The sequence below is a fragment of the Castanea sativa genome, chromosome 4 (genome assembly GCF_040712315.1).
Source record: "Castanea sativa cultivar Marrone di Chiusa Pesio chromosome 4, ASM4071231v1".
In the NCBI taxonomy this organism is placed as follows: domain Eukaryota; kingdom Viridiplantae; phylum Streptophyta; class Magnoliopsida; order Fagales; family Fagaceae; genus Castanea; species Castanea sativa.
The window spans coordinates 18,282,441-18,295,170 of NC_134016.1; the positions used below are offsets into that span (position 1 = coordinate 18,282,441).

At 38.7% G+C, this 12,730-nt stretch overlaps 2 protein-coding genes and 1 pseudogene across 2 annotated transcripts; 2 read left to right on the forward strand and 1 right to left on the reverse strand.

Moving 5' to 3' along the window:
* Nucleotides 1–1,021: 1,021 nt before the first annotated feature.
* On the reverse strand, nt 1,022–3,602 carry LOC142631129 (uncharacterized; annotated as a pseudogene).
* Nucleotides 3,603–4,460: 858 nt separating this feature from the next.
* On the forward strand, nt 4,461–4,817 carry LOC142632548 (uncharacterized). Its single transcript, XM_075806929.1, has one exon. It carries the CDS (start codon nt 4,461–4,463, stop codon nt 4,815–4,817), a length of 357 nt encoding a protein of 118 aa, XP_075663044.1.
* Nucleotides 4,818–9,486: 4,669 nt separating this feature from the next.
* Nucleotides 9,487–10,101, forward strand: LOC142632549 (uncharacterized). Its single transcript, XM_075806930.1, has one exon. It carries the CDS (start codon nt 9,487–9,489, stop codon nt 10,099–10,101), a length of 615 nt encoding a protein of 204 aa, XP_075663045.1.
* The last annotated feature ends 2,629 nt before the right edge of the window (nt 10,102–12,730 follow it).

Consider the following 12,730-nt stretch of genomic DNA (forward strand, 5'->3'; position numbering starts at 1 on the left):
AGGTTGTGTTGCAAGTCAAAATCCAGGATAATTGAGCCTTGATCAGACCTCAAGATTGGGTGATTTTGCAGAGCATAATGTGGATAGAAGTTAATCCACTCAACTGATGCATGAGCTTTGTCCAATCTTTCCATAACAAAGGCCTCATTTTCCCTACCATTCATCCAGGTAAACTTCTGACCTCTTGCTTCAAGTTCACATAGTCCTAGATCAAACAGGGTCTAATTAAACAAGTCTGCTCCCTCAATTTCCCTATCATTAAAGGAAAACTTATCCTCCTGACTTAAAACTTGGTTGAAATCTCTAATGCATAACCAGCTTTTGTGAGCCATATTCCTAAGATATTTTAACTCATTCCATACCTCTACCCTTTTAGCATGCTCAAGATGTCCATAAAAAAAAGTGATATAAGGGGGTTACCTTTGAAATTGTGGAGATTGGTATGTATCAGATGCTAAGAACCATATTGGATATCCACATCCCAATTCTGCAACCACCCTAACAACAAACCACCACTAAGACCTTCCCTAGGGTGCTCTCATCCATTCCAAAAACCACATCTTTGCAAAATTACCTCACCCTTATCTTTAGCAAGGCGAGTCTCCATCAAAAAGATAGTATCTGGTTTGTACTCCTAGGCCTTTTTTTTTACATTAAAGAATTGCAGAGAGGGTGCCCAACCCTCTACAATTCCAACTCAGGATCTTCATTCTGGTCAGGGGGGGGGGGGCGCGGGGCTGTTGAAGGCCAGCCACCCAAAGCGGAAGAGGTTTTCATCTATGAGAGTAAGCAAATATATATTTATGATATAAAAATAGTAAAATGCTTGAGTTATTATAAATTTTACTACAATATATCTATAAGATTAATATGAAATGATGGTAAATGAAAGTTTGAATGTGATTGGTTGATTTCTACCGTCTAATATAAAATTAGATATCTAAACTCAACTCACTGCATGTGCAATTAACAAGTTTTCTCATGCTAGCTTTTATTTTTATGTAGTTGTAGTCTTGTAGATTCATGTCTTGTCGGCCTTTTTCTTAATATCCTCTACCAACCGGTTTACAACTGATACAGCATTTTCAGATGAATTATGACACTTAACAAGTTCCCTTGGATCTTTACAAGTTTTTAACAAATCAGACTTTGCTTCGGCTTTTCGCATTATAGATGTTGTCCTTGCACGTGATGCATCATGCATCTCTATCTCTGCTATATATATGTATTCGGCAACTTCATTGAATGAGGGAATGAAGACATCATGCCCCGTAGTTTATGTGCCATTTCAATCATTCATTCTCTTAAATGTAAGATACTGAGGAATTATGCCCCTCCAAATCATGTCCTCAAATTCTGCAAAAGCTTAAAGCCTCTTCAAATCTATGCATTTTGCAAAGCAAATGAACCAACATAGTACTTGTAGCTAAGTCCATATCACATCTCTAGCTCTCATTTCCTTGCTAACCTGAACTACCAAGTCAAGTCTCTCCTCACACAACATTTTCATGCTAAGTCAATCTAGTGTGTACCCAGATTCAATCATCTTGGTATAGAGGTTCATCCCTTCCTCAATCATCACATGTTTAGAGAAGTACCTAAAGAAATAGTTAGTTATAGGTTGTACGAGTCGGGACAAAGCCCCTACCTATCATCATCTTAATCATCATCTTAAGGATCTTACTAGCTACTGCAAGATCTCCTGCCTTGCAACGAAAGAATTGCATGTTGAGATAGTGGGGCCTAATTCTAGAACTAAAAACCGCTCCAACATACGCATTGCCTCCTTAAACCTTTGGCTCAATTCCTTCTCTCCTTATCTCATGCACCACTTCAATTGCCCTTTCAGCACGACGCATCCCGACAGTACCCTTCCACAAGTATACCCTATGTCACAACACTTGGTTTCACATCATCCATTTTGATCGCCTCCCAAAGCCTCTCTGCCTGTTTAAGCTTCCTCAATCGGAACCATCATTCAACAATATATTATAAACCCTTACTGATGGAACGCAACTTGGGTCCAACTTCCTTTTTTGGTCTAAATATTCTGAAGCTACCCTTTACATGTCCTTCCTTACAAAGGGAATCCAACAAAATCTCGAACAAGGTCATTTTTTAACCTGATTTACAAATTGGGTCTAAATTACATGCAAATTCTAATGCCCGTATCGCAGGTTGGGTCATACCTACAAAAGTGTACCATAACATTGGGATCACAAATCTAAGATCTATAACTTCAGTTCCATATATCAAATATAACAACCAAAAGCCTTTACTTAAATGCAGAATCAATATGAAAATATCCCCACTTAAATAACACAAAAATTCCAAAAATTTCAACTCAAATTTAATGCAGATTTTGGTATCCTCATTTATATTACTTGTGAATTCATATGTGCAAATAGCGGATTGGGACCCAAAAATCATAGACATGGGCACGGCAATCCTGCAATTCTTGAAAAAATTAGGACATGACAAGGTGGGATAGAACAATTAATTAATTAGTTAATATATATACTACATTTAATTTATTACTTATCAACATAATTTTTACGTTTATTTTAAGTTAAAAAATAACAACTATCAAAATCTTTAAAAACGTATCTAAAAATCAAAGGAATTTTTATAAATTAATCATCCCAACACGCTAAGGACACGCATGGAAGAGCATTTGCGTTCTTGGAGTGTTCGAGAGGAACACGCCGGGATTTGGAGTGTCCTTAAACTGAGGCATACCTATACAAAGCTACATACCATCAAATCATAAATATATCATGCATACGTACCACCATATCAAAATAGGTTAAAGAACATGAATATTTACATATCCACAATTGTTCAAATGACAATGCAAATGGGTTGATTCTAAAAATGTAAATTCAATGCTTAGCTCAAAGTAAATGACCAATTCAAATAAATCAACCAAGCCAGATAAATAGCAAGTTCAATCTTTTAAAATTTGCAGTAAAGTAGATATATATACACATCAGATGATGAGAGCAAATGTGTCCCCTGAACCAAAGCAACTCGATCAAGAACCAGTGACTGGATTTTGCAAATACATTGATCATTGAGTTGAAGAGCGTTGCAGGAGATTGAAACCAAGGATGCTTCTCAGCCCAAACAAAGAGCAGTAACTTGGGAGACAAATCAAAACAGTCAAACAATGCCTGCAACAAAGTTGGGTCCGGTTCAACCCTGGCCTGGTCCAAGGCAGCCTCAAGAGCTGGACCAGGAGAGATTTTGGGATCTGTAAGGAGGTTAGAAATGGTGGAGAAGTCATTTTGTGAAAAGTTGGGGTCAAGGTTTTGGTTAGGGTTTGGATTGTGGATTGGGTGTGATGGAGGGCAGTGTGGGTGGTGGGGCAGTGAGGGCCACTTGATGAGGGGGTTACCAGGAACAGAAAGCTATGATTGGTCCTAGAAGAAATGGGGAATAATGGTTTGAAGGTAGGAGGTAAGGTTTGGTTTCATGAATATGATGAAATATAGAGAGAGAAAATGATGAGGTCTGTGTGAGTGTGAGGGCATTAGGGTTAGGGAGAGAGACACAGACAACTGTGAGTGAAGAAGAGGTGACATTTTCAGTTTTGGAGGCATTCCTGTCAATTTTAAAAATTATTAGAACTGACATCTCAATTATACCTAATGTTAGTTTTATTAGTGACTGACATTGATGAGCCCCAAAGTTATTTACATGCACAACTAGCTCTTATCTCCACCCCCCACCCCACCCCACCCCAGCGCCACCCTAAACCCACCCACTAGGTAGAAAGAGCGAGAAAACCTCAAATGATATTGCTTGCAAAGGTTCTAGAAACAGCTATGGTTGAGTCTGAGTTAAAAAAAATTGAGAATAAAAACTAAGGTTAATTCATTTGTGATTACAATCATATGAACTCATTTAGCCCATTTTAATGGTCTTCTGCAACCAATTGCTATACAAATGCAGCCAAGTTGATCTTCTCTTTTCTTGCACAGTGTTTAATGCTAATGCTAATGAGTTTCTCTCTGCTAGTGAAGGGTGGGCTTCCATCTCCTCCTAGAGTGTAGAATAGGTGTCCCTTCTCTTGAAGGTGTCTCTGTCCCCCAAGGTAACAGGTTTACCTTGAGGCTTTGTTGGTTTTTTTCTCTCAGGGATTCGGGAAATAGATATTAGTATAGGATGGAAGACTCACGAGAACCTGGAACAGCCTAACCCTCTCGGAATGTGAAGGTTCAAACTTTCACATTAAGGAGGAACAGGCGAAGACGGAGTTTATCTTGGCAGCTAAATTCCTGACCAAGCGAGCTCTTAACATAGACGCTATAGCTAAGACCTTCACACCCCTTTGGAGATCGAAAAATGGCTTTAAGGTTAAAAAGGAGAGTGACCATATTGTATTATTTACGTTTGATGATAAGAGTGAAATAGAGAAAGTCCTAGCAGCAGAGCCGTGGAGCTTTGATAAACGATTAATGGTATTGGAACGGTATGATAAGGAAACGGACATAGGTGAGATGGAGTTTAGGAAGGTGACATTCTGGGTCCAAGTCCATGATCTTCCAATCAGATTTCGGAGAAGGAAGATTGCTGAGCAGCTATGTGAAGCGATTGGTGAGGTGAATGTAGGGACTGATGAAGCAGAAATAGAGGGAGATAACTTTATGCGTGTCCGAGTTACGATAGATATCTCCCAACCTCTATGTAGGGGGCGAGTTATCTCACTTGACAGTGGTAAGGATCTATGGGTTCCCTTTAAATATGAAAGGCTTCCAAGCCTTTGCTTCTGGTGTGGATGTTTGACGCATGATGATTGTGATTGCGATCTTTAGGTTAAAAGTGAAGGAAGCCTATTACTTGAGTCCCAGTAGTTCGGCCCCTGGCTTAAGGCAACGCCATTTATGCCGACCCAAAGGTATATGGTGAAAGTGCCAGGTTTTTTCATGAGTAAGAAACCAGGTGCGACGACAGAAAAGCCCAGAACAGCGAAGAACCCGCCGGTGGTGGTGGTGGTCCGTGCAGGTAAACCAGTGCCGGAGATTATTAGGCTTAAAGAGGAAAGCCTTGAAGCCCACGATGGAGAAAACACTGCACCACGATAGATATCTCCCAACCTCTATGTAGGGGGCGAGTTATCTCACTTGACAGTGGTAAGGATCTATGGGTTCCCTTTAAATATGAAAGGCTTCCAAGCCTTTGCTTCTGGTGTGGATGTTTGACGCATGATGATTGTGATTGCGATCTTTAGGTTAAAAGTGAAGGAAGCCTATTACTTGAGTCCCAGTAGTTCGGCCCCTGGCTTAAGGCAACGCCATTTATGCCGACCCAAAGGTATATGGTGAAAGTGCCAGGTTTTTTCATGAGTAAGAAACCAGGTGCGACGACGGAAAAGCCCAGAACAGGGAAGAACCCGCCGGTGGTGGTGGACCGTGCAGGTAAACCAATGCCGGAGATTATTAGGCTTGAAGAGGAAAGCCTTGAAGCCCACGATGGAGAAAACACTGCACCAGTTTTTCAAGGCTGTCAACTAAGGAGGGAATCATGGAGGATTTGAGGCTACAGCAGATCGGGTTAACGGGAAAACAGGTGCCAGCTGAGTCTTTTGAGGAGGTTATTAGGGAGATTGATAAGGAAATAAAAAAGTATGACTCAAATATCCTAATGTCACCCAGTTTTGGAGTTGGTACTGACAAGGAAAACTATGTGGCCCATCCTTGCATTAATGAAGTTAACGTGCAGTGCCCATCATCACATGCAGCCCACTTGTCCCCATCACCACGAATACCACTGGCAGAGATTGCTAGCCCATCTGTCAATCACGTGCATGCTGAAGGGACTTGGAAAAGGCTTCTTAGAGTTGATGTGGTAGCAGATGTGGAAATGCCAGAAGCAGTGGAGGGAAAAAGAAGTATAGGTGGTGAGACAAACCAAACTGAGTTACCAAAAAAGAGAAGGGTTTCCCAGGGAGGTGCAATAAAAAATAAGATATTGGCAGAGGCTGGTTACTAGCCCTGCCAGAAGCAATGAGTTTGTTATTATGGAACTGTCGTGGGCTTGGGAACCCATGTACAGAGAACGAGGTTGTTAGTTTGATATAGGCAAAAGATCCCTCTGTCGTGTTTATAGCCGAAACATGGGTAGACGATGCAAGGCTAGATCGTACTTTGAATAAGATTAATTTTGATCAGAAGTGGGTGGCTCCGAGGTTGAATAGAGGTGGTGGATTAGTATTATTTTGGAAAAATTCTATCAATATTGAAGTTGTTGATTCCCACAGGTATTATATTGATACGATCATCAATGGGAACACTGAAAATGCTTGGCAATTTACTGGTTTCTATGGAGAGCCCGAAACCCACAGGAGGAGTGAAGCTTGGAGCAAATTGAGAAGTTTAAATCCTAGTTCGAGCATCCCTTGGATTTGTGGTGGTGATTTTAATGAAATTGTTCGTCAAGAGGAAAAGTGGGGGGGGGCTCCTAGAGACCATAATCAAATGCAACTTTTTCGAGACGTGATCGATGAATGTCAATTCATGGACTTGGGTTACGTGGGGTCTAAATTCACGTGGGCAAAACATTATGTTGATGGGAGGTCTATAAGAATAAGGTTGGATCAGTGCATGGCTACAAATTCTTGGTTTCAAAAATTTCCAGGAACTAGGGTACATCACCTTAGTTCTATGTCATCGGATCATTCTCCACTATTGATCAATTTGTCGGGGTTACCAAAACTTAGGAAGAAGAGATGTTTCAGATTTGAAGAAATGTGGTTATCGGATCCTACATGTGGTGAAACAGTTGAGGAAGTTTGGTGTAATACAAGGGAAGCAAACCCTAGCATAGCCATCCTAAAAAAAGTGGCTAGGTGCGAACAAGAATTAACATGGTGGAACAAGCACAATTTTGGGCACGTGAGGAGGGAATTAGAGATTAAAAAGAACCAACTTGCTTTGGCCGAGAATGAGGCTATGGTGAGTGGAAACAATGCTCGGGTTAGGTGCCTAAGAATGGAGATTAACTCGTTGCAAGATCGAGAATCAAGGATGTGGTGTCAAAGGTCTAGGGTGTTATGGCTTAGTAAAGGTGACAACAATACAGCTTTTTTTCACAGTAAAGCTACAAAGAGATTTAGGAAGAATTTGATTAGAGGAATAAGATACCGGAATGGTGTTTGGCAGACTGATCAAGATGTGATTGGACTCGTGTTGGAGAGTTACTACAAAGATCTTTTTTCCACCTCCAATCTGAATCTTGAAGTGGATTCTCTTGAGAAAGTCCCATGCATGGTGACCGATGAGATGAATGCAGATTTGATGAAGGAATTTTCAGAATTGGAAGTTAAGGATGCTTTGCATCAGATGGCTCCTCTAAAAGCATCGGGTCCCGATGGTATGCCACCGTTGTTTTATCAACACTTTTGGTCGACGATGCAGCATGATGTTACTTCAGCCATTCTCTCATGGTTGAATTTAGGTATCCTACTCGAACCCATCAACCATACTCTCATTACTCTTGTCCCTAAAATAGCTAATCCTGAACTTTTGTCTGAATTTCTCCTTATTAGTCTTTGCAATGTCCTATATAAGATTTATTCTAAGGTTTTAGCAAACAGGTTGAAAAAATTGTTACCTTCCCTAATTACTGAACATCAATCTGCTTTTGCTAAGGATAGACTTATTTCAGACAATATTATGGTTGCATTTGAGACCCTTCATCATATGAAGCAACATAATTAGGAAAACATGGTTTTATGGCTATCAAATTAGACATGAGTAAAGCCTACGACCGGGTGGAATGAGTATACTTGGAGAAGCTTATGGAGAAGATGGGTTTTTGTGCTAGATGGGTCGCTCTTATGATGAGCTGTGTGAAAATGGTATCGTATTCTATCATGGTGAATGGAGAGCCAATTGGAATGATCCACCCTAAAAGAGGAATTAGACAAGGAGACCCCCTATCTCCTTTTCTCTTCCTTTTGTGTACGGAAGGCCTTCATGCTCTCATTAAACATTCGATGAGGAGCGGGGATATTAAGGGCTTTTCCTTGTTCAAACGGGGCCCTAAACTAACCCACTTATTCTTTGCAAATGATAGCTTGCTTTTCTGTAGGTCAATCGCTAAGGATTGCAATAATGTGTTGAAGTTGTTGGGGGAATATGAATCTTGGTTAGGGCAAAAAATCAACAAAGATAAAACCGCAATCTTTTTTAGCAAATCCACCACGAATGAAGCAAAATCAAGCATTAAGAATCTCTTCCAAGTTCAAGAAGTGAAGTCCTTTGAGAAATATTTGGGTCTTCCCTCCTTTGTTGGTAGGGGAAAAAATGCTAGTTTCAATTATATAAAAGAGAGGGTTTGGAGGAAACTACAAGAGTGGGAGGGTAAGTTGCTATCCCAAGCCAGATGAGAGGTCTTGATCAAATCCGTGATCCAAGCTATCCCTACTTATGCAATGGGGTGCTTTAAACTACCATTGGGCCTTTGTGACGACATTGAGGTGATGATAAAGAAGTTTTGGTGGGGGCAAAGGGGCAATAGAAGGAAAATTCATTGGCTCCAATGAAGTGTATTGACGAAGTCCAAAATGGTAGGTGGTATGGGCTTTCGCGACTTGGCTCACTTTAATGACCCCCTTTTGGCGAAACAAGCTTGGCGGCTCTTGAACAATAAGGAAACCCTCTTCTACAAGGTTTTCAAAACTAAGTTCTTCCCTAATCACTCTATTTTAGAAGCTAAGGAATCAAGTTTGGGGTCCTATGCTTAGAAGAGTATACTAAAAGGACGTGATGTTATCCTAAACGGTGCTTGTTGGAGGGTGGGGAATGGAAAGTCAATTAAATTTGGCAACACCTTTGGCTGCCCCAAAAACACCCAACTAAGGTTCTATCCCCAATGGTGGAAACAATGGAAGAAGCTACGGTGGATTGCCTAATTGATGAGGAAACTAAAGCGTGGAACATTGCGATGATAGATGGGATTTTTGCACCACAAGAAGCTAAAGAAAAAAAAAATATTTCGTTGGCTCGAAATGACACGGAAGACTCTCTGTATTAGCCGTGGGAGCAGGATGGGAGATATAGCTGCAAAACGGACTACCGGTTCCTGAAGGAAGATGAAGTTGGTTTTCAAGTGGCTGTGAATCAAGACCATGAGAAAAGGCTATGGGAAAAGATTTGGGCTCTTGAATGCCCAAATAAAGTCAGAAATATGATTTGGAAGGCCTGTCGTAACTCTCTACCCTCTAAGTGCAATCTATTCCGGCGAACTATTATTACAGAGCAATGTTGCGATCAGTGCAAGGAAGAAAATGAAGACGGGTTGCATGCGTTGTGGAGCTGTAAAGAGCTGGACGGAGTCTGGGGAATGAATAGCCTATGGAATTTTAGGAAGCAACAGAGATTCTCAAGTTTCAGTGAGCTCCTGGGCTAGATCTGCAAACATCAAAGGAATTCGATACTGTTCGCCTTCACCATTTGGTCCATCTGGCACCAAAGAAATCAAATGCGAACCCCGCAAGGCCACCGTCCCCTAAACCAACTCTCTCAATGGGCACATGACAATTATGTGGAATACAAAGCACTGAAAAATGCACCTATTTCCAGTAGAAAAGGGCGAAGAGCACGGTGGAAACCACCTGACCAGGAAAGATTTAAAATTAATTTTGACAAAGCCATTTTCGCCGAAGAAAATTGCTCTGGTCTGGGTGTTATCATTCTCGACAAGGAGGGTCAGGTTATTGCTTCCATGGCTACCCGGGTTTCCCAACTACTCCAGCCAATAGAGATTGAAGCCTTGGCTGCCAATAAAGCCCTTGAGTTCGCCAGAGAGTTGGACACATCGCATGCTGTGCTGGAGGGCGACTCACTACTGGTGATGACGGCACTGAAGTCCAAGAATATTGCGCTAGCTCCGTTTGGCTTGTTGATACAGGACTCCTTAGCTTTACCTTCAGGTTTCTCTAAATTTTCCTACTCTCACACTAAGAGAGAGGGCAACACAGTTGCTCACAATTTGGCTCAGTTAGCAGTTAGTTTTACAAATTGTGTAATATGGATGGAAGATGTTCCATCTGATGTACTGTCTTCTTACCATGCTGATTTAGCTGGTATTTTGTAATTGAATGCATCACAATGCTGTTTCTCAAAAAAAAAAAAATTGTTGTACAAATGGTTTCTATTAAATTATTCTTATCAAACTAGAAATGTCAACGGAAACTGCTGAAGATGGTATTTCTTGGTTTATTGTTGAATCAAAACAAAAGTTTTGATCTCAAAAGTCTTAAACATAACTCCATGTTCTGCCTAGTAATTTAAATGAGAACTATCCTCTCCTAGTTGTTCAAAAATTGCCAACAAGCCCAGGTTAGTATTATCTCTTTGTGTGCGATTACAAACAAAGTTGAGCCAAGCCAAATACTTAAAGGCTCAATATTGACAGACTAATTGGCAAATTGATACAAGAGTAAAGGCAGCTCATTTGGCAACCTATAAAGCTTGCTCCAGTAAGCTATCCTTGCCACGCCTCTAAAGCATCATATTCATATACTGTGGTAATGAGCTTTATCAAATTATGAAACTTACTTTGTGTTTGTGTTACTCTTGTCTAAAACCTCGTATACATAAAAAGGACTTTGTGTTAGCAAGCATATTATAAGTTTTTTGCTAAACTACTTTATAGACATTTTCACAAACAGGTTCAAGGCATATGTAAAAAAAGGTTTTTACCCCAATCCTATACACCTGCAACAAATTCACTCAACACCACAACAAAAATAACCACATTGTTCAACACCTATCAACTTACCGACTGTAATTTCCGGTGATATTACGGCTGGGTGTGAACAGAGATGTAGGCAGAGGCTGAAATTATAATTAAGTGGGGGAGTTAGAACTTAAAGCCAGAAATGAAGAGTAGCATAAAAATAATATAAATGGGATATGAATAAAAATAATTTAATTATATACTATATAAAAAATTTAAATGTGTATTAAATGAAATCACATATATACATATTCGAGGTGGACCATTATGGTAAATAAAACCTGTTTCCACCCTATCACCTTTTCGAGGCAAAGAAAACTTGTGATAGAAATTTTTGTTATCCTAATCCTAACATTTATTGTTTGTAGTGCACTTTCTTTTACTTTTATAGTTTATTGTGGATGGTTACTCAATAAACTATTAATTTCTATACTAATTTAGATGTTGGGAATGAATATTACAAACTAACATTGAATTAGGATGCTGATTACAAAATTTTAAATTTTTGGTTATGAATTACAAATACCCTTATAGGTTGGGGTGGATATTTGTAATTAACTAATCTATATCTATATCCATATAGGAAAATGCTAACGAATTCCCTTAGAACATTGTTTAATAATCCATTTAAAGAAAGTTTTTATGGGGAAAGAAAGAAAAGCAATTAATGTTTTGACAGCAATTAATCTATATCTTATCTCATGCATAATTTTCTATTTTTCTACACACAAAAGGCTCTCTCTCTCTCTCTCTCTCTCTCTCTCTCTCTCTCTCTCTCTCTCTCTCTCTCTCTCTCTCTCTCTCTCTCTTATTTTCTTCAATTTTTGGTATATATATACATATTATTTAGTGTAATAGGTTGACCATCAAAACATACTGATGCAATACTAAAAGCTCCACCAAATGCATTGTAAGAATCAGTTTTAAATTGCCAAAAGTCAGTCAGCTTGACCTTTTAGTGAGGGACAAAGGGAGACTTCATGAAAGACACATTTTGGCATGTATCCCATACATTAGAGCAGAAGTTATTCGCTGCTTGGCTAGATTGGGACGAATCTGCTGAAATAGTGGAGTTGCAAAGTACCGGAACTGACCCAGGTATAAAACCAATTACAAATAGCTCAGCTAAAAATGGATCGCATCTCTACAAACCATGATAACAAAGAATTAAAACACATCATAATTCATACATCCTTTGGGTTAATACAATTTAGTTTTGTATTTTATGTTGTTATCTTTTATATTTTCATTGATAGTTAAATGTTATACTATTGCATTATAAAGAAAGTATATAAAAGTATAATGTTATTTTATTACATAGCATAACTAAAATAATTTGGTGTTTATTGCTATACATTTCATTTTTACTATTTTTCTTCTCATCTGATTCTATTTAACATTTAAATTTATCAACATCCTCTGTATCATTAAATTATTTATATTTTGTCTCTTTTTAAAAAAATTAAACATATAATATTTTATTTAAATTCAATAAATAAAAAATTGTTCTCATAAAGTCTTCCCATCAAATGTTACAATGCATCAATGGAAAAATGAAATACAAAACAAATACCAATTTAGAAACGCTCGATTTAAAAATAAAAATATATATATATGAAACCAAACATAATATGAAAAACTAATAGTTATGGATATACTAACTTAATGGAAGCAAAACAGAGTGAAAAATAAAAAATAAACATTACAATACATATTTAGTACATTAGAATTATCATCAAATTTGGAAAAACAATAAGATGCCAACGGAGAAACAACGAGAGAGAGAGAGAGAGAGAGAGAGAGAGAGAGAGAGAGAGAATTATGGGTAATAAAAGTGTATAAAAAAAATAAAAGAAATCAAACGTCAATTTGAACCGTCAAATAGAAAACAAAGAGCTGACGGGAGGAGTAAAAAATGAAATAAAGATAACCTTATGAAGGACATCAAAAACTTTACTTTTTACTTTTATTTTGGTTGATTTTT